Source organism: Hesperophylax consimilis, chromosome 12 (genome assembly GCF_061612785.1).
Source record: "Hesperophylax consimilis isolate HC1 chromosome 12, BYU_Hcon_1.0, whole genome shotgun sequence".
Classification (NCBI taxonomy): domain Eukaryota; kingdom Metazoa; phylum Arthropoda; class Insecta; order Trichoptera; family Limnephilidae; genus Hesperophylax; species Hesperophylax consimilis.
In genome coordinates this window covers 34,451,786-34,478,162 of record NC_142847.1, presented here as the reverse complement: position 1 = coordinate 34,478,162, position 26,377 = coordinate 34,451,786, and the positions used below count along the sequence as shown (strand labels likewise).

The 26,377-nt window shown below is 32.8% G+C and overlaps 1 protein-coding gene across 1 annotated transcript in view; it reads right to left on the bottom strand.

Annotated features, from left to right (window-relative positions):
• LOC149419541 (sodium-independent sulfate anion transporter-like) overlaps window positions 1–24,195 on the bottom strand; it is a 29,565-nt gene extending 5,370 nt beyond the window's left edge. The window contains exons 1-13 of the mRNA XM_089637874.1: window positions 24,113–24,195; window positions 19,391–19,549; window positions 16,829–16,899; window positions 13,640–13,835; window positions 11,643–11,747; window positions 10,841–10,956; window positions 9,159–9,333; window positions 8,016–8,180; window positions 6,237–6,398; window positions 5,001–5,141; window positions 4,167–4,312; window positions 1,513–1,692; window positions 772–925 (exon numbers count right to left, since the gene is read on the bottom strand). Of these exons, the coding sequence (XP_089494000.1) occupies window positions 772–925; window positions 1,513–1,692; window positions 4,167–4,312; window positions 5,001–5,141; window positions 6,237–6,398; window positions 8,016–8,180; window positions 9,159–9,333; window positions 10,841–10,956; window positions 11,643–11,747; window positions 13,640–13,835; window positions 16,829–16,899; window positions 19,391–19,549; window positions 24,113–24,152 (1,810 nt within the window). The 5' untranslated portion in view covers window positions 24,153–24,195. The remainder of the gene's footprint in view (window positions 1–771; window positions 926–1,512; window positions 1,693–4,166; window positions 4,313–5,000; window positions 5,142–6,236; window positions 6,399–8,015; window positions 8,181–9,158; window positions 9,334–10,840; window positions 10,957–11,642; window positions 11,748–13,639; window positions 13,836–16,828; window positions 16,900–19,390; window positions 19,550–24,112) is intronic.
• Window positions 24,196–26,377: the final 2,182 nt, after the last annotated feature.

The window sequence follows — 26,377 nt, the reverse complement described above, 5'->3', positions numbered from 1 at the left end:
TTTTATTATTAATATTATCTATTCTATAATTATTTTAATTTTTTGACCTGAGAAACTATTTTGCATTTTCAATGCATTTTGAAAATAGGTATTTTGCTTTTTACATTTTAAATGCTTTTCTAAAAACCATTTTGCATTTTCAAATGGAAAAGTTTTGACCCATTTCCATTTTGCATTTCAAATGGTTTTGGGTACCCATTTTGCACATCTCTGCTCATATGTGCTAATGCGTGGAATAGGGTACTTTCATAAACTATAGATGCTGTTAAAAATATATGGAAGATTCTGATTCTGATAATCAAAATAAAAAATTGTAATTTTAATATTTTTTCTCATAAGTATTGATTTAAACAACAATCTAAAACTGCATAATTCTAATAATTCTAAATGTTTCAAACTGACTACAGCGTCATTGTAATGTAGAAAACGCTATTGACTGGTAAGATAGCTTTCACCAACGTTCATCGTTGTGACGACAACAATGCCATATTCACAAACAAAAACAAACATGTTGTTTAGGCGGCAAATCAAATGACACATTTTAAATCGTTCTAGAAAATTTATTTGCCAACATAAAAATGCCATCATTAGAGATTAGTGATGGGGAAATATGTTCACAAATTTGGTAGTATCATCAGATTAGCGGTGCAGTATGCAGTGTATAGTGTGGGTGGTTGCTTCCTTATCATGTGTAGTTGAAATAGTACATTGATCTCTTCAATTGCACATAATGTATGCCACAGTGTAAGTGACAAAGCTGTAGGTACTCACATTTGACTATTTCCTCCAGTTCCTCTTGGAACACAAACATTTTGGCACTGTCCTCATACACTCCAGTTAGTATTTCCTGCACAGAAGTGTTAAACCTCCATAAGAAGGCCTTCTGGTCCCTGGACTTCAGCGTTTGCAAGAGGATCTTAAAGCTCTGAAAATAATTAGAAAATACACAATGAATATAAACATATTACGGTAAAGTACCCGAAATCTGACATCTTGACCCTCAGCTGCCGAGAAGCATCTAAACCCTTTCACGAGGGAACCGTCTTAAGTCATTTCTAGTTTTGAGTCCTCGCTGTATTGTGTACAAGCTTGATATAGAACCAAAATGTAAAAATTCCCCATTCATACTCTAGCAACATCTCTAGAAGTATGTTCAGTAAATTTATTTGTTTATCTTGGGTAAGGATTTCAAGTGCCCAAGACAGGTTTTCCATTTCAGCTCGTTTCCAGATTTGGAAAAGATTTGACAAAAACATAACCACTCCATTACAAAATCTGTTGCTATATTGGATTTATTGCTTGGATTATTATAAATCTTGGGTAGATGGCGCCACAAGTTACATTAAAAAAATTAAGTCTATTAGATCATTTTTATTCATGCCCTGCCAGTTATTGAAGGCCTGTCAGATTTTGGGTGCGATACTTTACCATAGATTAAAGTATGTATGTATTAACAATAAATTCATTTATAAGATTGCTATAACTTTATTATTTTTAAGGTAATTAGACTACCTTGGCCACCGTAACGTCCAAATTCCTAATTCCGCTGCCATCAATGATGATGATCAGCGAGGTATTGTTGATGTGCTGCTTGGAGAAAGCCTTCTTCATCACTGCCTTGGAGAAGTGGTCGGCGGAGCAGTACAGTAAGCTGTCATTGGGGGACACCACCAGCACATCTTGGGAGTTCACCTACGGAACATTACGGAACATTGTGGTACACTGTGGAACATAACTGAACTTTACAGAACATAGTCAGCATCTTTGTCAAACAATGGAATGCTTCTATGAAAGATACCAGCTATAACTGTTATGATGATGGCAAGGTATCAAAGATAAGGCAAAGAACATCCAAATTTACAACACATAGGTAACCTAAATTTACAAATATTTCAGCATTTCTAATGACATGGTGGAAAAACATAAAAAAATACATAACCAGTGTGAATAAAACATAGCAATGGTGAGATATCTATGTAAAGTTGAAATATCGATGGCTTAGATTAAAAATATTGTGTCTCCAATTTGGGTTAAACTAAAATGTACTAAAGATAGCCTATATTTTTTGGGTTTTATGATATAAACATATTATGTGTGTAATATATTCAACAAGTATTATTAAAATGTATAATAAATACAGATGTTGTATATCCTTAACAATATAATTTATTTTTATGCTAAATGAAGTCCATGCAAAATTATTGTATTTATATCTATATACATATACTATAAAATGGAACGAAAAACTAATTTTATCACATCTACAACATCAACATTTTCAAAGGTTTGCAAAATTTCAAATTTAGTTTTATAAATTTTATGATTTATGTAGATACAATTTTTTAACTCTAAGCAATGATATGAAAAATAAGTAAAAAGGAGCAGAAATGAGCTAAAATATAAAAATAAACAAGCAGCTTGTCGAAAGACTCAGTCAAAATCAAAAATTCAAAATCTTCAATTACCCATCAAATTTTTCAATAACACTGGAGCGCCAAGATGTGTACGATAAAATGCGTTGAGGGTTGGAGATTTTCGTGCATTTGGTTTTGAATTCGACCGCCCTCATTAAAAAAATCATACCTCTGAAAATTGGTATGAAAACAGATAAACTTTCGTTTAAAACCAATTAATTTACCTGTATTTCGTAATTTATCTCAAGTATGTAGGTTTTATATTTAAAAAAAACATAAAATTTACAAACGCTTTGAAATTGTACTTATTTCAGGAAATTTTGTGAACGTATCTGTTGTAGTTCAATAGAACTAAAAATAGGGTTTAAAAAAATATATATATGATATGCATTACGCACTACTATTTAAATTTTTGTACTTACGAAAACTGCAAAAATAGTTTGTTCTTTTTATCACTTAGCATATAATTTTTCAAATGTAATTTATCAGAATAAAAATTATCCTAGAATAATAAAAATTGTTTATATTTCTCTATCATTCTAATCACTCTAACTGAATTAGTTTAAAATCACATAAGTTACGATATTACACATTTTATTTAACAAAAATGCACATACTGCAGCGAAAAAGTACATTTTTTGACAGTAGCAAATTAAACTTCACTTCTTATTTTTAATTTTAGAACTTTGAAATAACTTTAAATAAGAGAGAATTCAATAACGAATAATTAATACACAATACATATTAGAATTTGTCTAAAACAAACATTTATGGGAATTTTTAACAATACAATTAACCGCCATGAAAAAAATATCTAATTCTTCGGAATAACTTTATTGAGTAAAACCTCAAATTGTAATATTTAATTATTGAAGACAATATTAGCGATTTCTAAACGAAAATCTGAAACAGAAAAATCAGAAAAAGATACGGTCACATCTAGGACTCGAACCCAGGACCCTTGTCTTTCCGGGACACACAGTTATTCCGAAAAATTAATATTCATTCTAGACTTGCAGAAAAGTCAATAGATGTCGCACATTAAAAATAAAAAAAAATAAGATAGGTTTATCTAAAAAGACGCTGTCTAGATTGCATTTAGTTCGGGTTGAATATTGCGATCATACATAAAGATAGTTGTTAATAAAAATGTGCGGTGAAAAATAAAGACAATGTTGGTAGTTCTTATTCGAAGTATGATACAGTTAAAAGTGACCGAGGGGGATAAGGTCCCATTAGCTCAGTTGGTAGAGCGGTGTCCCGGAAAGACAAGGGTCCTGGGTTCGAGTCCTAGATGTGACCATATCCTTTTCTTTTCCTGATTTTTCTGTTTCAGATTTTCGTTTATCGCTAATATTGTTTTCAATAATTAAAAAAATATCTCTTCAAATTGGCCACATTTTGGGCAGCGTGAGCTCGCAGTTGTTTGCAAATTGGCCAAAATGTGACCGAAATCAAATCTACTACAAAACCAATAAGTCTAAATAAATAAAAATTACAATGTATCTTCTGCTCCAAATTGAACTTATTCCACCTTCTTGAGCCAACGTTTCTATATATTAGTTAAATTCGGAGCAGTCGATTGGTATAAATATTCAGAGAATACCTTGGAACCATACTGTTACAAAATATGTTCTTGCATCTGAAATAGATGACAAACAATAAGTTTCAGGTGAACTGTTCATATTATTGCAGGCAAGCATGTAATAAAATAATTTAACTTAATCAGTGAAAAACGAATTGTCAATGTACCTTCAACATTTCAGTGTGAATTTTGGGCCTGGCCGTGGTTGCAAGTATCATGAGAATATTGAGGCAGATTCCAACCACAATGCCAATCTCCAGGCCAATTAATAGACATGCAATAACTGTACCGAAGAATGGGAGAAGTTCTATTTCTGCAATGAAATGAAAGCAATACCAAAATATTAATTCCATATATGTACACACAGCCTTACATAGTTGCTGACAAACTTTCACTTTAAAAGAGATGGGGTAAAAATTATCATAATGCGCCTCTGAATAAAGCAATTCAGCTGCTTAACGATGCGGTATCGATTGTTGACATTTTGAACACTAAATACAGACGGTGCAGTGACTATTTTTTGACGAGCCTCTGTAGCTGGTAAACTCTCTCCATAAATCCTTCCTTATTCTTTGCATAAAAATGTCAATTTTAAAATTGTTTTAATGTTCAGTGGCATTGTTGTTACATATACAGAAATAGACAATAATTTGTAATATTGCATAATACCCATGTGGTTCGCTACGTTTGATGACTTAGATGGGGTGCTCTGGTTCACGGGGTTTCTCGAGGTCTGGCAGCAGATGCTTCTGTCCACCAACTGTGTGGCGGGCTGGACCGAGAGATCCTTTGCCCTCTACAGTCGGACTCTCTCGATCCATCGTCTTGCACGGCAGTGGGAGGGATGGATTCACAAATTTGCATTCCTACCTTATTACCTATTAGACTCCTACCCACCCGTCATACCCTTTTTATTCCCAGAAAATTCTCTCATTTCTTTCCTTAAAAATACTGTGTTGCCGTGTGCTGCTTCCTCTGAGATACTGTTTGATAATACTAACTTCTAGTCTTCCAAAAGAGCGGAATGACCTCAAACTCCACCATAAAGATCATGGCGGAGATGATGAGGCCGGCCAGCACCGCCTTGGGGATGTAGTAGAAAGAGGAAGTCAGGTAGCTGAGAGCCAGGACAACCAGAGCTCCTGTAAACATCATAACATAAATAAGTACAATACTTTTCACTAATCCACCACCCCAAAAACCGGCAAGTGTCCAATTAGTGAAATCGTCGGATTATAGTGCATAAATACAAAATATGCTAAAAATTAAAACAGGTATATGTATCTTTAAAACAAACAAACTCAACTATTGATCTTTTGTAAAATTTCTATTTTTGGTTTAAAGTTATTGATGATATGCCCGGCATCCTGCTGGCAGGAACTGGAGTACTTCCGGAAGGTTAACTTGAACAAAAATAAAGAGAATTTCATTCTCTTTCATAGTGCAAAGAAAACTGTTGCCTAGCTTGATGGACCTTCAATCAACATGCGATGCACATGTGGACCTCTGCAAAATATTTTGACACGGTGGGCACACTAAAGGTCACGGTTCTGCTGGAAGGACCAAGAAGTATTTCCATGAAAATCACGTACTGCCTCCAGGACATACCATACAAGGTGTATCAATAATGTGTAAGCTTGAGAGAAGACTCCAGATTGTAAAATTATTCAATGAACAGAAATACATGCGACAGTTGCTCGAACACACAGAGGACTAATCGAAATGTTCTAAAATAATAATTAATAATGAACCCTGGGGACTGGCAAAACAGTCAGTTCTAGCAAGCTAGATGGCAGTTAGTAACTGAGTCTTTAAGAATAAAATAACCCAACCCGTCGGTGTACAGAACTCGGCGCTCGAGTCTAAGCACGCAGCGGGCTACTAAAATTGACATGAGAATACTGATGAATTATAGAGCTTGATTTTGAGCTTTTAACTAGTAAAAATAATCCCTTCAGAGTCCAACACGTATAAAAATAACTTAAATTAGTTCTTAAATACAAAATGTTCTTCAAAATAACAATTTCCAACGTTACACCTTATCTAGAGTCTTAACCATTCACTATGCAGATCTTCCAGATATAACAAAATACTACAGCAATTATGTACTGCCAAATTTTGAAAAGGCTCCCTTGTAGGGATCAAACATTTTGGAAACCATGTTCATGTGATCCATAGCTCTGTTATTTATGTATGTTATATTATATTAAGCTCTGTTAAAATAATCTGGTGTGTACCTGTGAATATTCCGCCCATTGGCGTCTGAACCCCCGAGGAGTTGTTGATGACAGTCCTGGTGAAGGAGCCGGTGGTGGGCATGCTCCTCGCAAAGGCTCCCACGATGTTGCACATCCCCAGAGCGCACATCTCCTGTGTCGAGTCCACTATCTTTCCATTGGCTGGAACATTGAAAACATTTATCTTTAGCAAACTATGTCAAGTAAGTGAGGTGTAGGAGTTAGACTATGGTCGTTACACCGTACTATGATGACGTCGAGGGCCGACTTAAATAATTAACTACTTAATTACACAAGCTAAAATTAAAATACATAGTAAAAATCCCCCATCCCACTATTACTGCTGATGAGTTTCATCCTCCGTCAAACTCCAATATAGAGTCGTAGAATCTAGTCCAAATTCCATCGCCCTCTGTTGAACTCGACCGCTTTGTCAGCGGTCTTGGGAAATTCCTCCATTCGGTAGTCGCCGGACTTCACCCAGTGAATGCTATAAATCAGCATATTGCATAAAAAAATGACTATACATCATAACCATAGGACATTACAAAAGAGCAGACTTGCCAAAATGTTAAATCTGGGTAACATTATGACGATCTGGAGGCAAACCATGTGACCATTTTTTTGGGTTCGAGGATGCTTTGAATAAACTATGACATCAGTAGTATATTGACAGCTGAAAAGCACACATTAAAATATCCAGACCCTGCGCAGAAAAGTAAACGTAGCTAGCAATTTGCACACCATTTTAAAAAGGACTACTTTTTTGTAAGCAGATTTTATTTTCCAAGACAATACTGCGAGTAATCCAAGACAATACTGATAACAATGCGAGTTACCTATACACTGTTAGATTCATTTATTGGCAGATCACTTTAAAAGGAAGAAGGTCAAGCCACCTTCCCCCTCTTCGCAACTCGGTTTGTTCTCCTTTGCCTGGTCTATTGATTTTAGATTGGTTTCATTGAACATATATTGAGTAAACTTTGGGGATACATACACATTTACATAGTCGGAAGGAAACTAGGAAGTAATAATTGTCCCTCACAAGAAAACGTTGACCATGTAACTTATCTAGGTGTAAAAATTGATCAAAATTTAAAATGGACTGAGCAAATTAACTATTCAAATAATAAAATTTTAAAAAACTAAGTTATTTCTTCAAAACCATCAGGAATGTCCTCAGTAAAAAAGACTGAATAAAGATCTACATGGCTCTTTGCAAATCGCTCTTCGTATATTGCACGTATATTAGAGACACGAGATTTCTCAAGGTCAAAAACATATCCAACAAGCAACTACAAATACAACATTTGGGCAAAAAGCTTCCAATTATGATACATACTAAACTCTACAGCGAAATCCCACTTTCATTCAAAACTCACAACAATATTATAACATTTAAAGCTCAAATAAAAAGCTGGATACAAGACATAGGGAGATCAGAAATAGATATACAAACTTAAACTGAAACCTCTCAACTGAACAAAAAAAACCTATGTAACATATTATAATTATTCTAGAAACAACACCATTAAATATATTTGTATTTATTTATCCATATCCATACTACTAAATTTTAATAATATGAAAGGAAATTCTCATTATCTCAGGAAATATCATTATCTTTATTTGTTACAAAAAAAGGAAGATAATAAAACACTTTATATTATTATTTTTTTTAAATACCAATTATTTTGCATGTGTGAAAAGGTATTGTTAGTGTTATAAGACAGGTACAACGGGGAGACCCTGTGGAAATTACTGTCGGTTACTCACAGAAAGCTTTAGCGATGGCCACAGCCTCCAGGATGGAGATGAGTGCCAGGGTGATGATACTGGAGTTGAGGTGCCCCACCATCTCGGTAAAGTTGTAGGTAATGTTGTTCACCGTCGTGGAGAATGGGGGCGGCCCAAAGGAGGGCATGCCTTTTTCCACCTCACCTGAAGGTTTAAATTAGCATATTACTTGAGTACTATAATGACTTAAAACAAATACTTTGCACTGTAATATGTATTTATTTTTTAACCTTTTAGCCTCAAAATACCAATCTACAAGCACCAACCAACTTTCACAAGAGACTTATACTATTATTTATTTATTAATTTTCGGCCAATCGACAGTTTACATTTATTTCAGTTTGTACATAAGTATTATATGGCCAAAATAAAACCAATAATGGATTTCCTCCTTGTGACTTTACCTCTCCTGAGATAGCATGATAAGGAATAATTAAATTAAATTTGTAAGAAAGGAATATGAATTCAAAAATTTATACAAAACAAAAAGATTATATAAAACGAAAAATTTACAAAACATTACATTTATAGGTTGTATATATAAATCAAATCATAATAGAAATATAAACAATAGAGACATAACATTATTCACAAACCATCAGAGAAATGCAACTGAAAATATCCACCTTGGATAATACGCTATAGTAATTATTGCATAGTCTGTTCAGGCAAAAATTCTGCTTAGAGTTACTTTTGCATTGATCCATCCTGAACAGGACAGAAGAGCGTATTGAACGCGCAGGTACAATGAATTGAATCTTGTTTGGCAACTCTGGGCATTGAATATTATTGTTAACTACTTTATACAGGAATAGTGCATCCTTATGATGCCTCCGTACACTCAATGTATGAAGCTGCCTCTGCATAATTATTAAATCTTACAAATGACTTCTAACAAAGATATTTTAGGAATTTGTTTTGAATTGCTTCGATTTTGTTTATGGGGATTTTGTAAAATGGAGACCATATTTTAGATGATGTTAACAGGTGGACTGCTGATCACGCATTTTCGTATTTTACTTCTAAAATCGAAAAAAAAACAGCAATTCCTACAATTAACCCATGTCAGAGCACCAAACAACCTGTTAAATTATGGAAAAGATAAAAATAATAAGGCATTACCTGTGAGTGTGAAGGGTTTTAAGTCGTATTTCTCAAAGATCCAAGCGATCAGGCACCCTAGGATGATGACAATGGCATTACGGGCCAAGGTTATTAACCAGTTCAGTTTTTGCAGAGCACTCTTGAAGAATGGCACTTCAGGTCCAGCCGTGCGGCTTCCCCATCTCCGTAATTCCTAAAACAAATCAATAATTAATTTGGTATTAATAGTGTATCCGCTAGGGATGCACCGGCACTCAGTGGGTACAAATGTTTAATATCCGCTAGGGACACGCCGGCATTCAAGTGGTGAATTGACTTAAGGCGAAGCTTAATGCTAAATCACTATTTTGATTAATCTTTATTAATTGATTTTATTTTAGTAATTTGTACATTTAACGAATTGGTGTACATTATGAATACCAAAAAATATGCTTTAGATAAATTGAAGGTTTTCCTATTGTTTCGCTTGAGTAGAATACAAATTAAAAAATAAATTACTCAATAAAAAATATAAATGTAAACTACTAAAAAAAATTTTTTTTCAATAGAAATGTATGAACTTGTAAAGAAAACAACTTGAAAAAAAAAACAGGACTATAGCTAAGATTATCTGTGACAGTTTCACCTGATTAGTTTTTTGATTTCTTAAAAAATTATTTACAAATAAAATAAAAACCAGTTTTGTGCTTGAAATCGAACGATTGTAGACTCCGTTTGTCAAGCGATTTTAATGCCTATTACCTAAAATATAAGGTGTACCAAGAATATACACATTTTGGCTTGTAGCTTCCTCTTAAACATAAAAATATGTACTAACAATTTTTGGTGGAATTCCATTATAATGATATATTAAACAATTTGAAACTTTTTTCCACTTATTTTATTTTTGACCGTTACTGGTTTCAGCCTATTATGGCCATCTTCAACTAGAACAATTATTCCTTAAACTATGGTTTAAATACGCAAAATTTGGGGAGGCGGATTTTCAGGGGTTATATACAATGATTTTATTAAAATTATATGGATTTTCTCATCTGCATTGTTATGTCGTGTTCCACAGCTGAGTTTCCAATAATTCGGTTATTACCAGCAGGCATTAATGGTTTTATAGATAAATGTACTATTTATTTAGGCAATACCTTACATGAATTGTTTTCCCCCATAAATGCTTCGTTCAGAGGTTTCAATTTTAGTTGATCAACTCGACAATTGAATATTGACAAGTGTGAACCTTCTTTCAACAAAGTTGATAAAGCCTTTAGTTGGAAATCTTGTTCTATTTTTGTCATTCAATAAAAGTTGATCAACGAAAACTGAAAAGTCTGAATGCGGCATTAGAGTTGTCAGGCTGGGGTCTATTACCATTATTATTATATTCGTGGTAACATGGAATTTTCGATTGACTAAATTCAAATATAGAAGTTAACCACAGAATAATTCAAATGTAGGTGTACCATTTGTACTATGAAACAAATGGTACCGACCGCAATTTGAAAGAAAATTATGAAACTTTGTGAATTTTTTATACATTATTGTTATATGAAACAACAAAAAAATGAGGTGGCTGTAATGTTACATTTTTATAATAAAGTGTTTTTTTCTCGTTATCAATAATTTTAATTTAGGGTTTAGACGAAAAAACAGAAGGTGACCATTTAAAAAAAAATTTATGTTTGATTTCAAAATTTGATAATAATTACCTTCAGTAGAAGCAGAAATATGATTGTACAGACTCCTAAAACTGAGTCCCAAAGCTTCACAGTGTCCACATTCTCCACAAAGTTGATACACACCTCCAGAAAAGTATTAGATTTACCTGCAAACAAAATCATTATCCTCATTTTCAATGCCAAGAATAAAGCAACCAGGATGTTTTTCAAATCATGTGATTTCAATTAGTTTAATTCAGTATTGTTACAGCACGAGTGGAGGACTGTTTCATTATTCAATGATTTTAATTGATTATTGTTTTACAAATCAAATACGCGCAATCATTTAAACAGCCATAAACAAAGAATTTAAACAATCAGACACTTTTAATGATCTAAGAAATAATTAATGGCAAATCAAAATAATTTTAATAGCGGGCCAATTTTAACAAAACATAATAAGACGTCTCAAGGACATAAAATTAGTACATTGTAGTCTCATTATAAACCGAATCTCCAGTAATCTCCTCAGGAAGATATTCGCAATGGCGAAGCATTGCCAGGTCTGCTAATAATAAAGTAAAATTATTCAAGTACTTCCACATTATTGTATTATTTAAAAGTGAAGATTTGATTTTAAAAATTTAATAATTATTGATATTTGCGTAATCCCATAATACTGCACACATAAACCAATATGTATTAGATATTTTTATTATTTGTAATTGATGGATGAATCAGGATCGTAATCCTTGGGTACTGATTTGAAACATTATTTCAGTATGCTTGGGGTAATGAGTATTTTTATAAATCTACAAAAATAGCGCCATCAAAATAATTAAAATAACATTACCTTCAAAACCAAGAAGGGAGTGCAATTGTGTAAATCCTATAGTAATGGCTGCAGCTGTTGTAAAGCCTGTGGTTACTGGCATAGATATAAATTCTATTAAAAAACCTGTAAATAATAAAGAAAGTGGAAAGGGGTCAAAAAAATAGTTTAAACGGCTTAGAGACGTTTTTAGATACACTTGAAAATATTATTGAGTAAATAAATGTTTATTTTTCGATTGAGGAAAAATCTGCCAAAGTCATGTTTTACATTGCAAAGAAATAAGGGTAGATACTTTTAGAAATATGTCATTTATTCTCAAATGAAAATATTTGAATGTGTTCTTTTTTTAAAGTGATGCGAACAAAATCAAAGGAGTTATGACAGATGGATTATTATTGGAGGGAAAACAGTTAGGAAGAAAAAATGTAAGGTTAGAAAAAGATTTGATTAATTATGTGATAAATAAGTGTGATTTGAGAAGACAAAAATAGAGAATAGCTTAACAAATGCAAACAGTCCATAAAAGAGTATTTCTCTGATAGTTCATGAGTATGTAACTTTTCTGTAGTTTATATTTATAATGCTGTTATGAATTGAATTTGTTTTATTTACATCCTATCTTCTTATGGTTAGCAATAAATGACAACCGTGACTACAGTATGCACATTGAAAACAAAAAACGTTTTTCTGAATTATTCTTATTATATTGTCTTATTAGTGGTACAGTCACAAGGGGGAAATCAATAATTGGTTTTATTTTGGCTATACTACACATGTACAAACTGATAAAATGTAAACTGTCGATTTCTCGAAAATAAATAAATTCTTCTTCTTTTGTATGGTGGGGGCATGGAGGAAAAAAGTAATAGGAGATAGCACTAGGGCAACCAGGCACTACACGTCAAAAAATTCAACTGGGCACAATTGGGTGTGGCTTTCTAGACCACTGATTTCACCGCTCGGCGAGAGCAGACTGTGCCTTCGTGAACTATAAACTGTGTTTGGTACGTGTAAACTATGAAATGCAGTGTGAAATTTTGTAAAAACCATACAGAAAGAAAGTTTAAAACTAGAAGTGGAATTTCTTTTCACGTCAAAGTAATAATAAATCGCTCGTTTCCGCAATGAGTTTCTGTTTCTCGTTTTGTAGCCGACTGTTTCGGAGTACATGATACAACAGTGTTATGCGATATTGGGCATTAAAGAAAGTTACTTTAGAGCTCTTAATCGCGTAGCATTGATTTGTCAGATGGGACATTGTTATTCCAAAAGGGTCGACGTACAGTGTTGATTTCAATATTTCTTTTTATCGGTAGATGGCACTCATAATTACGTAAATTAAATAAAAGAAACATTAAAACAACTTTTACTATCTGATGTTTGTCGCCTGGCTTAAATCTTGTTTCTTTCTTTTGTTACATGTCGCAATTAGGTTTATACATAAGTTGAAATATAATTTAATTTTTTATTTCCGCTATCTATCTATCCATCTATCTAATAGTTGGCTTAATGTTTCACCAGTGTACCGCTAGATGAATGGACGTGTCAATTTTAAATCCGGCCCCCGCTCTTCATATTTCGTCACCGCAAGCTAGCGACAAAAGTCTTGTAGGAAATGTTCATCCGACCACCTCTTCTCCCTTCTTTCCTCCATGGGTGGAGGGGTTCAGAGGGGAATATCTAGAATGTTGAGCTAGTCTAGGGTCTCAGGTGTCACCCTGTGGACCTCATCAATCCCGAATCAAGGGGAACCACCAAATAAATAAATAAAAATCTACAAACACGCAATATAAATGGCGCAGTAAAGACAGTAAAATATAATGTACAACTGATACCATCTTCACAATGGTTTTATGCATTGAAATTACACAAACGCTTAAGAGTTTAGATTATAATAATATATATATGAAACTAGTTAAAAGTAACATACTCAAGAATTATGACTCGAAAGAGTTTTAACCTATTTTCGGTTGATACGAATTGAATAAAAAAAATTGCACATTTTAATCACAAACCTAAATTAAAGAGTCCTAAGAGCAGGATGACGCAGCCGCTGAGGAAGGTGAGCAGCACGGCAAAGTCGGCTCCGTACCCTGAGACATACTTCTGCGTCATCAGCGCCAGGATGGCCGTGGGGCCAATGGTCAAGTCCTTGCAGCTGCCCAGCACCAAGTACACGAAGCAGCCCATGAAGCCGGAGTACAGGCCGTACTGAAATCCAACAGATCAGTTAAAAAACAATATAAAAGTAGGTACTTCCCAAACATTCTCTTTCATATCACCTTTCCCTTCCCAGTTCCTTCAGCCCCACAACATAACCCAATTGAAAATGCCATAATCTCACTGACTCCAAACTGAGGTTGTGTACATAAAAAACATATTTTCATTTCATTGTCAATAAATATTACCATATTTTTCTATTAATTCACAGTGTATGACATTTGTTTCTTAAATTTTTAGCTTTGTGACTTCAAAAATAATTTAGGCTTTGCAACCGTCGTGCAAAAGGGTAACACATGTGTGGCGGACTGCTCTGGTGTACCCATATCTATACCAAACAGACGGCCACTGATGCAGATGGCCGCTCCCTTAAAAAATATTTCAATCGTACAGTTCGGTCGCGCAAATGTGCAAAGATTTGAAATTGAATACACAAAAGAAAACCATTGATCATGTTGTTTTCCAATGTACGAGAAAAAAAAACATACACACATTAAAGAGTTGTGAAACTTACTTTGTTTGTACATAAAAATTTTGTTAATCATGTTTGCGCCGGGAATATCCGTTAAGCGACAGCATGTCCAAAATATAATTTTTTGCTGAACAAATTATGTAAAAAATTGTTGCATCGTTAGGTAATTTCTTTTTTTAGGTTTTTTTTTATGTGAATACTGCGCAAGAGTTCCAAATGCTCTCAACCGTCTGGAGCCAGTGAGACTATGGCTTCCCCAATTGGGGTACGTTGTGAGGCTGAAGGTAGTGGGGTTAGTGTTTATTTTACAATAATTTACAAAGATATCAACAAATTTTAGTGTTTCTTTTTTGCAATTAAGCAAGTAAAGAATGATATTTTATGCTTTTAATAAAAAAAACTACACATTTACAATTATAAAAAATATATAAAATTATGTTGCTTCACAATTGTGTTTTCCCGTGCAACTTCCAAACATCCAAGTAGTCGCTTTTTACTGTGAACACATATGAGGTTGGATCGCTTTATCGCATCAGAATCCCTTTTCCAATAATAAAAATGGTGGCTTGTTTTGTTATCCCCATTTCCAGTAAGACAGCAATGAATGCTTTAATTACATTCACAGCAGTTGGTGTCCACATTTTCGCCCGTGAATTCGGTTTCTAATTTGCTGTGTTAAAAAATTGTGCAGCATAACGATTGGTTTCTTCGACAATATTTTCAAGAAGTAACGGTGAAAAACAAATTGAAATAGGCTGTTGGTTTTGCATCAGAAGAAGGGGCGCGTCTAGGTTCAGGAATTTTAAAAAAATTGTCAGACTTTTGTCGACAAAAAAACCTTAAATATTTAAATAATAAATACAGTTATCAAAACACGCGCCAACTGCAATACGCCCCACTCAAATGTAACATGCCCTCTCCTGAGGATTGAAAAATACACATAAATACAAAGCCGCATCGCAATTGTCGTGAGGATCTCTAGCAGCACGAGAGTGCTGACTAGCACTATTTTTTTTTTTTTATAATATTGATTAAGTACATTTTGTGATTTTGACTGTCCAACTAGGAAGGATTCCCATTTCAGGACAGTCAAATTTACAGGTTTCAAGTTATCCTAGACGAATACAGGATTTAAGACTAGCTAAAATAAGTATTTTAAAACGAAGATACATAAAAAGATACATAAAAAAGATACATAGAGGCGTTCTGATTTAAAATTTAATTTTTTAGTATCATTTCGGAATCAATCAATCCAACAACCATTTTGTCACTCTTGGACCGAAGGATGACAATTCACACAGTTTCAGCTGAGAGGGGATTTTATTATATATTTTAGGACTGAGATATGAGAATATTTTTTGATAAGCCGCTTTATTTAATAATAACTATAAAGGTTAATATGTGTATAGAATAAAGTAAGTAATCTAATTATCTATCCATATAAATAAAAATGTTAATGTTCATTTGTTAAAAATCTTAAATATCCAAAAGTTCTTCACTGATTATTTTTAAATTTGGACATAACGTTGCATTCAAATATGCGTGTGTTTTTATATAGCTATATTATAAAGATGTCACCTGTGATAGGTAAAAGCATGCTTTTTATAAACAGCGCCATCTGTTGGACGTAAAAGCAACAAGTGCTATTGTATCTCTATCTGCACAGACAGATTGAGCCACAGCAACGCGTGGCAGGGTACAGCTAGTATATTTATATAAAACGAGGTAAGTGAAGGTTAGTGAAAAAATAATGTCGTTCAAATGATTAGTTAAATATTAACACAACGTATCCACTTTTCCATAATAAATTGATAACATTAATATCTAATGGATATAATGGAATAGGTATTTTTTTTTTTTTTTTTTATAGTGAATACCTCACAAGAGTCCCAACTGCTCCCGTCTGGAGCCAGTGAGACTATGGCATCCCCAATTGGGGGATGTTGTGAGGCTGGAGGTAAGTGGGGAAGGGAAAGAGGAAGGTGGGGAAGTACCTGGCTATTCAGATCTAGTCACTAAACACGGCTAAAGCCATTTGGAGCAACGTTTCAATTCTGAATGGTGGTCTTACACCAGGGCGATACTGGTAGTATCTTCCACTCTGGAACGTGCCGCAAATATACTATATATTATTTTAATTAATTAACTGTGAAATAACACAAATTAATCAAATAAAATTTATTTGCGCACGCCGGGTTCGAACCCGCGACCTTCGGAATGGCAGTCCAATGCGTTACCACTGGACTATGCCGGCCGTCGTATGGTATGTTATCAGTTAGGTATGTTATCAGTTATCATTAAACTGTTCTACATTACATTTTTAGTAATGTTATTCTATTCCCTTTATTTTTATTATTGTAAAACAATACTATCTAAAAGATATGCTTTTAGATCAATGCTGTTCTGACAAGCTACCTATTCTAACAAAGCTGAATTCAGATATTCAAAGATATAATTTAAAGTAATTATGGGAGAAATATCTCGATTACAGAATAATAGATCAATGTAATACCTGTAAGGGTAAACCGGCAACTCCCGCATAAGCTATTCCTTGAGGAATTGCTGTCAATCCAACGCTGATACCTGAAAATTCAAATATTTATAAGTGTTAGTAACAGTGGCGGTTTGTATCCTATCCCATTGGGAGTTCAAACAAAGATTAAAAATGGAGAAAAAATTTCCTATATTGGTCTTTTCCATATTATTTTTGTTTCTCTAGATCGAAAGGAATTTCACCACATCACTGAACCAGAGATTAGCAACCTAGCAACAATATACAATTCAGCCATTCATTAAAACGTTTGTGGCTTAAGAATATAAAGTCATAACTAACTAGTAGATCACTGCACGGTCGCACTTTAGGGAAAACCGCCACGGGTTAGTAAACTAGACAGAATGTACATTATGTAATATATAAGGAACATTTTATGCAATGCTGACACGTGAATAAAGCCAAAACGTAATGCGAGAAGAATGAATTGTCTAAAAATATGTTCAAATGAGGCGGAAAGGAACCTAGAAAGAAGCCACAAGAGTACCATCTTGTCAGAAAAAGTTGTGAAGAAGGTTAAGAAAGGAACTATATTTGTTAATGTCTTGAAGATTAAATGGAGAAAAGACAGATGGCAGTAATCTGTGTATGTAAACAGTAAATTATAAAGTGGAAATTTATCTAGTCTGGTGGTAGTAAAAGACGAAAATCTGTAACAAACTCTAATAAGGAATAAAGAAAAGAAGAAAAAATGTAAGTACTTTGTTCCACATATGAGTTTTCTTACACAAAAACCAGTTTATTTATTTACTCATTTTATGTTTTTACATTGCGTACATTGAAATGTTTACATTTTTTTACATAAGGAATGAACAATCAGTCTCATTAATTAAATTCTTAAACGTGCCAGTTCAACGTTGGTGTGGTAAAGCCGACCTTGAGCCTGGTGTAAAACAGTTTTACCCAAACAAACGCCATGGTAATAAGTCAAGTTTTTCACTGTTCTGAACTTACGCGTCACGTAATATTTACACTGAGTTTTTTTATAAGTAAGGGGGAATGGTTGCAAAAAATTATTTCTTATATTACAGTGGTTTACAACTGGGTAAATTTAAAAAAAAGTAATAAACTGAAATTATCAAAATCTTGACATAAAAAAATTAAGTATGTTTTAAACATTGAATTTGTTACATTAAAAATGTCGATATTGTTAGTATATTCATTTGCTAAACTATGCAGGCGAAACTATCAGCGAGATTGCTAAATAATTTTTTTGTGAATAACAAATTATTATAAGCAATATCTCCCGAGTAAAAATAAATGCCGCCAACGGGAATTGAACCCGCACCTTCTGATGTCTGGTCAGGTGCTCTGAGACCACTGAGCTACGTCGGCTTATTTCCAACATGCCAAATAATTCAATATTTACTAGTAATTCAATCAACAATTACTGCTTATTATATTTTTTCACCTGTAAATATTTTGGGAGATATTTTCAATTTGTATGGATATTTCAAGCGATTAATTATTGCTTATAATCATTTGTTATCCTTTGTGCTATTCATAAAAAAAAACCTCGTCTTATAAACATTAGTTTATCGTTAAAAAAAACACAATATTATTTGTGAATGGTTACATTAAAATAAGTCCTTTTGGCTAGTGTGTTCCAAGAAATGACAAATTTTCATGAAGCTGACAAAATAATATAATCATAATATAGTCCAACATCCAAAATCAAATATCTTGGTGTATATATAGATCAATATTTTAAATGGAAATCACATATTTGTGAACTCGTCAAAAGGATTAGGAAATGTATTTATATATTTATAAGACTTAGAAATATTCTTAGACTAGAAAACCTAAAAAGAGTGTACTATGCGATTGTTCAATCTATATTACAATATGGTATTATTGGTTGGGGAGGAACATATAATAAAATTTTGAACCCACTTAAAGTAGTTCAAAGATTGGTAATCAAAGTAATTTTGAAAAAACCGTCAAAATTTTCTACCGAAATTCTTTTTACAATTTTCAAAGTACCTACAGTAGACAAAATGTATCAAAAATATTCAATACTTCAAATTTACAAAGAAATAAGTCAAATACTCATAACTTGCAATTTAATACATCAGCAAGATACCAGAAAACTATTAAAATCCCAAAATTTAACACTAAGCTCATTCAAAATACCTATCTTTATCTAGGCATAATTTATTTTAATAACCTTCCATTAAATTTAAAAAATATCGAAAACATTCAGGAATTTCACCTTAAATTAAAAAAATTACCTTAAACTATTATAAAGTCCATAATAAGTCCATAATACGTTCACTACTTACATCTAAAAGTAATATTGTTTAAATCTTGTGTTGTTTCTAAATAATTTATTTACTTTAATTATGTACATAATTGAACTAGAATTCCCTCACCAAACACAAGAGCATTGTCTCTTTATGGTGAGGAAAGGCTATAATTTCTATTGTTTTATATCTTGTCAATATCCTGTATTTATCTATGTAAAAAAAAAATTTTTTCTAATATTAAATAAAAATAAAAATAATATTACATATATTTTTTTACCTGCAATCAGATCCTGCAACAAGAGATCCAGTCTGTATTTGGGGAGCCATTCGGTAATAGGAATTCGTCTTCGTAATGTTTTTAAAGTGCAACAGTTCCTGGCACTTTTCCTTAACATCTCGCCCACAGAACGCATGACTGATTCGCTTCTTTCTTCGCCTGCAATGAAATAAAAATATTGTTATCAGAATCGATCACACTCTCGAGATACTAAATCTAACCTGATGGCAACAGAATGTATCACAAATCATGCATAATAAATATTGAGATAAAAATGATCGGAACATGAGTGATGAATTTACGGCATATCAAAAAGGGATTATAAAATATTGTGATGTAAGAGAGGACAAACAATGATTGATGGGTAATCATGAGGAAGCAAGAAAAAAATATCCACAAATTGTGGTAAAAATATGTAGCAATAAACGTGTATTGGACCACTTGGCCATTGCAAGCGTTTAGGGGTCAACCCGATTATCCTCATGCACACATCAAAGGATCTTTGCGCCAACCAACTAACAGCGTTCACACGTTGGTCCCGTCTTCAGTTCACGATACACATTCAGCGGAGACAGTAGTGTCGATTATTGAGTGAGTGATTATTTACGTTTATGAATTACAATGATTAATAATTGAATTATTTCGTTACGTTGTATCATTGTTTACACTAAACATTTTAAAAGTGCTGTGCAAATAAATTGCACCGGCTGCAATAATTTGCACATCTAAATTTGACAGCCTCTGTGGTCAAGGGGTAAGACTCTCGACTAGTAATCCGTAGGTCATGGGTTCAAATCCAGGCGTGCGCAAGTAAATTTACTTTGATGAACTTGTGTTATTTCACAATTGGCATGTTCGAGAATGGAAGATACACTCACTATTATTGTTGTGTAAGACCACCATTCAGAATTGAAACGTTGCGTGAAATGGCTTTAGCCATGTTTGGTGACCAGATCAGAATATCCAGGTACTCCCCCACCTTCCTCTACCTCACTACCTTCAGCCTCATAACATACTCCAATTGGGGATGTTATAGTCTCACTGGCTCCAGACATTGAAAAGATCAGATGAAAAAACACACCGCATAAATATAAATAAACAAACTTGTACTATTTATGCTGCCCCCCTGAAGACGATTTTCTGTATTTATTTAATTATTGCGAAAAAAATAAACTGAAAATTTTAGGGCTCTTTGCCTACTGACCGCCTTAATCAATGAATAGTTGTCAACTATTCAATTAGTGATCACTCCGTAATGTAAGTTGTAGATTAGTACAGATTGTAAAATATCCATAATCTGGCATATTGCATCAGATAAAAAGATTTTAAAAATCACTTATGATAAAAATACAAGTCACGATACTAAATTTGATTTGTGTAAATAATTGTACCTATACGAATAATTTTACTTAATATATAAAAATTCAGCATACATATGTTTGTGGTCGCAAAACTCGAAAAGTAGTCAACCAATATCGCTGAAAATTTTAAGGTTTGTTCTTATTAGTGCCAGGAGTGTTTAGTGAGTGGTTTGAATAGTAGAAGAAGTCGGGGACACCCGATAAAGACATCAGCAATAGCGACGCATTGTAGAGTCCACATAAACATAAATAATTATTAAAAAATCTTGTAAAAAAATTAAATCCGTTTGTCCTTAATATCTTTTGTCATTCTAAAAACATGATTTTTTAAAGTTTCCATTGATAAAATTAAGTAGGTACCTACAAAGATAATTATTTAACCTCTTGTGTGTCAACATATCCTTAAAGACCAACTAACCATCACATTGTTTCTCCGCAGGGGTAGGAAGAGAGGATGTACCGCCAAACAACTCAGGTCATGATACACACTCCTTGCCTCTTTCATATTCATACATTCTCTTCTATTATTCTGACTCTTGACATGGCCCGTCCTAAGTATCTGGTTCACTTAATAATTCCATGTCTTCCTCAAGCGTCCCTGACTTCTTCTGCCATTCACATTTGCGTCATATCCACTCAAGCGATCTTTGGCATACTATGGCAAGTTTGCAAGAACGTTTTAAGCGATCTCTTGTCGTTGTGTGCTAAATTTATAGAACCTAAAATATGGGGTAAGCGGAGAAATCTAGGTGAACTCATTGGCACTAAAGTTAATAGAACGCATTGTCATCAAGAACGAGTCTTTCTGGCGAGTTTCAGCTTGATCGAATATTTACATATTTAAAATATATTTATTATTTAAAATGAACTTTGGTAAATAGCATGATAAGGCGCTTTATGATAGGTGGTCTATTCTTACTCTCAATTTTTCGTTGCTCGCACAGGAGAAAACACAATAATTATAAACAAAGATTGTCGAATTGAGGCAAGTATGCTAGATTATGAATCAGTGCATCATTGGCCCTTGGAGTAAATAGAATAGATAATAATCGATGGGCAACTCTATCTTCTACATCAATAAATTCTTTAAACTAGGTCATTATCGGAGTGACTTAAAGAATAACAACTTACCGTTTATTGATAACATTAATAATTTGTATAAGGAAGTACCAAGCATTGATTTAAAAAAAAATTATTGATTGACCTACATTTACAAGTAAATCATTTTAAAGAAATCTTTGAAGTGGAAATACGGAAAAAATTCTCTGACTTTCTAACAGTGTCTTTAATATATATATGGTGATCAATATGCCAGAGATTTAATAATGATTTAGTTTTCTTAATTATTGAAGATAATATTAACAACTCCCAAATGAAAAATGTGAAAAAGAAAAATAAGAAAAAGATTCGGTACATAAAAAAGAACATTGTCAAATTGAATCGTGAGTCTAAATTTAAACGGAATTAAGAAACGTCGCTAAGCACCCTGTATCTTTGAGCATTTGTTGCGGAGTGATCCAAATAAGTTTGAAAAACTTTTTGAAACATTCGTTTCTTTCGGTGTGCTCAAATACAATGAAACGTGTCCTCTTTAAAATGATTTGCCTGTAACTATATTTATTTTCATTTAGGATAATTAAGGATTTTTTCAGATAAACTGTCGCAACATTGTTTAAACTCGGTGTATCACCATGAGCAGAAATCAAGACTTAGTGTTAAAATTTTGTGAATACATTATTATGCACATACATGTATACAAAATATGAATTTTATCAATTTCAGAGGATATAAGAACTTGAATAGAACTTTCACAGAACTTGAAAATGAACTTCGAAATTTGAAAAATTGTTCAAATTCCATGAAACAACCCGTCCTAACAAACACTGCAAAACACTTAATCACCGCATAGTTTTATAAACAGTTAATTTGACCCAACTTTTTCACTGCATAACATATATTTGAAGACAGAATAATTTGCAGAAATTCCTACCTACAAAAGCTGTGTTACTGTCGGTACAATTGCCACTGAGGAACAGAACAGATTAGTTCACTGCAGAATGTGAAAAGTACTTCCTATAGCCTTCATTGTCTTTACATTCGGTTTAATATGGGTGTGATGACTCTTTAAGCTGGTGATGGTCATGAACACATAATATAAAATCAACCGGTGCTTAAAAGGTAAACTCACGTGCTTGTGATTACGGTGTCTAGTAACTACTTGTACATTACAGACTATTATGATGGACTGCCAACTATTTTAGACAGTGCTCTGGAATTTTATACAGCTAATAAATTTGTAAGATCTCAACAAGATAATTAAATCAACAAATGCTGATTCTGAATATATTTATATATATTACATATAATTGTACGTAGAATTAATAAATCGTCCTTTCAAAAACTATTAAAACTGTAAGAGACTTAAACGCTCTGTGATTGGTCGGCGAGTTTTGTTACCTCAGTCACATGCATAAGAATGGGGACTATTTTGTGCAAAGTTGCACTGCATAGACTCGCACATGGGTTATCACTGCTGTGTAAAAATTATTACTTATTAAGTATTTTTGGAAATCTTGCTAAATAAATTCATTTTTGGTATTTGTTGACTTCATACCAAACCGAGGGGGATTTTTACTGTTAACAGATAAAACCGAAGTAAGGCAAAAAATTATCTTTAAAAAAAAAAATTATGTCTGAAGCCAGCGAGACTATACGGAGAGAATCTTCCACTCTGGAATATGTAGCAATATATTATTTTAAATTGTGAAATAACACAAATCCATCAAATAAAATTTACTTGCGCACGCCGGGATTTGAACACATGACCTTTGGATTGCTAGTCGAAAGCCTTACCCTCGACCACGGAGGTCATCAAATGAAATTCTGTTGTCACTTAACAGATATTGCTGGCGCAACGATGATATTTCAATGCCTGTATAAAATCTTTTGAAATCATTCTGTTATACATTTTTTAACAGAAAATTCATAATAAAAATGTGTCATAAATTAAGGAATTTCGCACTGTGTCTATTGGAGAAAGTCCATAAACAAAAGAAACATTAATTTGATGATTTCGAAGACTGGGGTTTGCTGAAAAACAGGATTTCAAAAGATTGATGAAACATTCAATATATAGGCACAATTATTTTTGTTTTACATGCTAGTAAAAACGGTCGTTTATCTCTGGACCACATTGAATAATTTACCCATTATAAACCATGCATCAATATTTAACATGCTTTATCACCGGCTTATCAATATAAACAAGTAGATATACTGTGCAATTAATGCTAGAACGTAGAACAGGGATGTGGATAATGCGTAAGCATTTAAGTAGTTTAATAGATCATTAGTTCCTTACTTTCGTCAGGTAGAAGATTACTACTGGATCCCTGCTCCATCGTGTCACAAATTTTGTGAACTAATCTCTTTGTATGTATAAAATGTCCTTATAATCTGAAGTAATTTTGCTCCACGATTATGACCACTATGTCACCATCTGTCTGACGTTAGTTACACAAATTAAGACCGTCTGTCGGAATGTAAACTAAGTCAACTGATTTAATTATCATAGCAATTATAATGCTCCAGAGATAAGTGCATGATAATTATTACTCATTACTAGCATGTATTATGTATTATCCACAAAGACATAGTTTATTAATCAAAACAATTAGCTATGTTGTATAGTGTGCAATTTAACGACATAATCTCATTTCTGTGCAATACTTTTATACTTTATCGTCTAGAATTATAAACGCAAAAGCTAACAACTAACAACTGGTGCAAGATTCAAAGAAAAGATTGGTGACAATAAAAGATCAAACATATTAAGGTGATGCACCATGTCGTGTAACACTTGGAATCGGGTTGCTAGCAATAACACTCCTTATACATATGGCAATAAGGTTTAAATTCCCGCATAACACCAGCCGTCGGATCTGATTTAGGCAAGAAAAGAACATTGCCAAAAAGTGTGTATTTATAAAAACTGTTGTTTTTTGCAAAGTTCCAGCACATGTATTTAAATTATTTTCAAGAGAATTTAATTTGTCACATTATACATTAAAAACATTACTGAAAAGAGATTCGTAATTAGGTGAGTTTGAACTTAAAAGCAGTCTTTATGGGCCCGATTTTTTTTTCTAGGCTAATGAAAAGATTCATCATAAAAATGCTGGATTATTTCAAATACCAAAGTATGTTCTACTCCTAGCATTTAATTAAAACATCTAAAATATTACGAAACGATTAAAATTTCAAAACAAAATCACATGATTATGCGTTACTTTGTAGTGCTTCGCCAAATATTAAACGAAATATGAACATATTTATAACATAATAACCGATTATTTATGCAGATTTTTTTTACAGAAATAAATATCTTGCTTTAACGGGAAATAACATATTAGTCGATATACAGATGTTTAAATATTATATTACTCTGATAATGTAATCAGAATAATTTTTACGCAATATGTTATGTTCCACTGTAATTATTACCGAGAATCTATCATCAGAACACTATGCTGAAACACGAAAAGGAATTAGTAGCTCGCCTTTTTCTTATATTATTAAAAACCCATTACAGGGAAATGAAATATAAACAAATAGGCATTTTCGAAAAGCTAATAAGATCAATATCTAACTAAATCCTGTCAAAACATCACACTTTGTTTTTAAAACATTTACGAAGAATAGCGAAATACACAAAAACGTGAGGTATTGTGAAATACACATCGACTATTATCTATCGTTTATAAACCTTTATGTAATTTAAAAGTGGGGCACAGCGCAAGCATTAATATATAATAACATCTAGAAAAAAAACACTACGACTATTGAAAACAGTAATTTAACATAGTAGCAAGATGCCGACATTATAGAATAAAAACAACAAACATTATTTGAGCGGAACTTCGAATCAGCTGTTTAAAAACGTCAGTTGACAGCGGTTGTGAATGTTGCCATGGTATTTCTTCTTCTTCTTTTTACAAAGTGCTGCATAATAGAATAGTTCGTGGCCTTGCGTGTGATGAGAATATAGTACTTACCTACAAGTTAAGATATTGGCCAGCAAAACGTGTTTCTTTTTATCTAATAATTATGCATAATAAATCAAATAGTATTTTTATTGAAGAGAAGATGTAGTATCAACTGTTTTATTAGGATACGCAGTGAGATAATTCAACTCTATGATTTATTATTTCTTTGCACTAGTACCAAGGGCATGTCGTAAAAATGTTGAATTAACAATAAAAACATTACTTCATATATTATTTATAAGGTAATGAGTTTAGTTTGAATAATAAGGACGATATATGTTTTATTATCTTCTTTATTCGGTAACAAAAAATAGTCAATAGCAGTAAATTTAGGACGTTGATTGATATTTGATCCATTTTAATTCCTTATACACGACCTATTTAGATTTTTTTTTAATCACTAATTAATCACCGTTCACTGTAATATTTTTTGGCTATATGTACTTACTTTTGTCTATTCTTATTAATTTTCATATCCCAATCACCGGTTACGGTGTTGATTAAATAATGGTGTATACAAAGTCATTTATTTAAATTTAAATTAAATTTACGCCACACAGTGAATTTGCAATTGTTAAAAA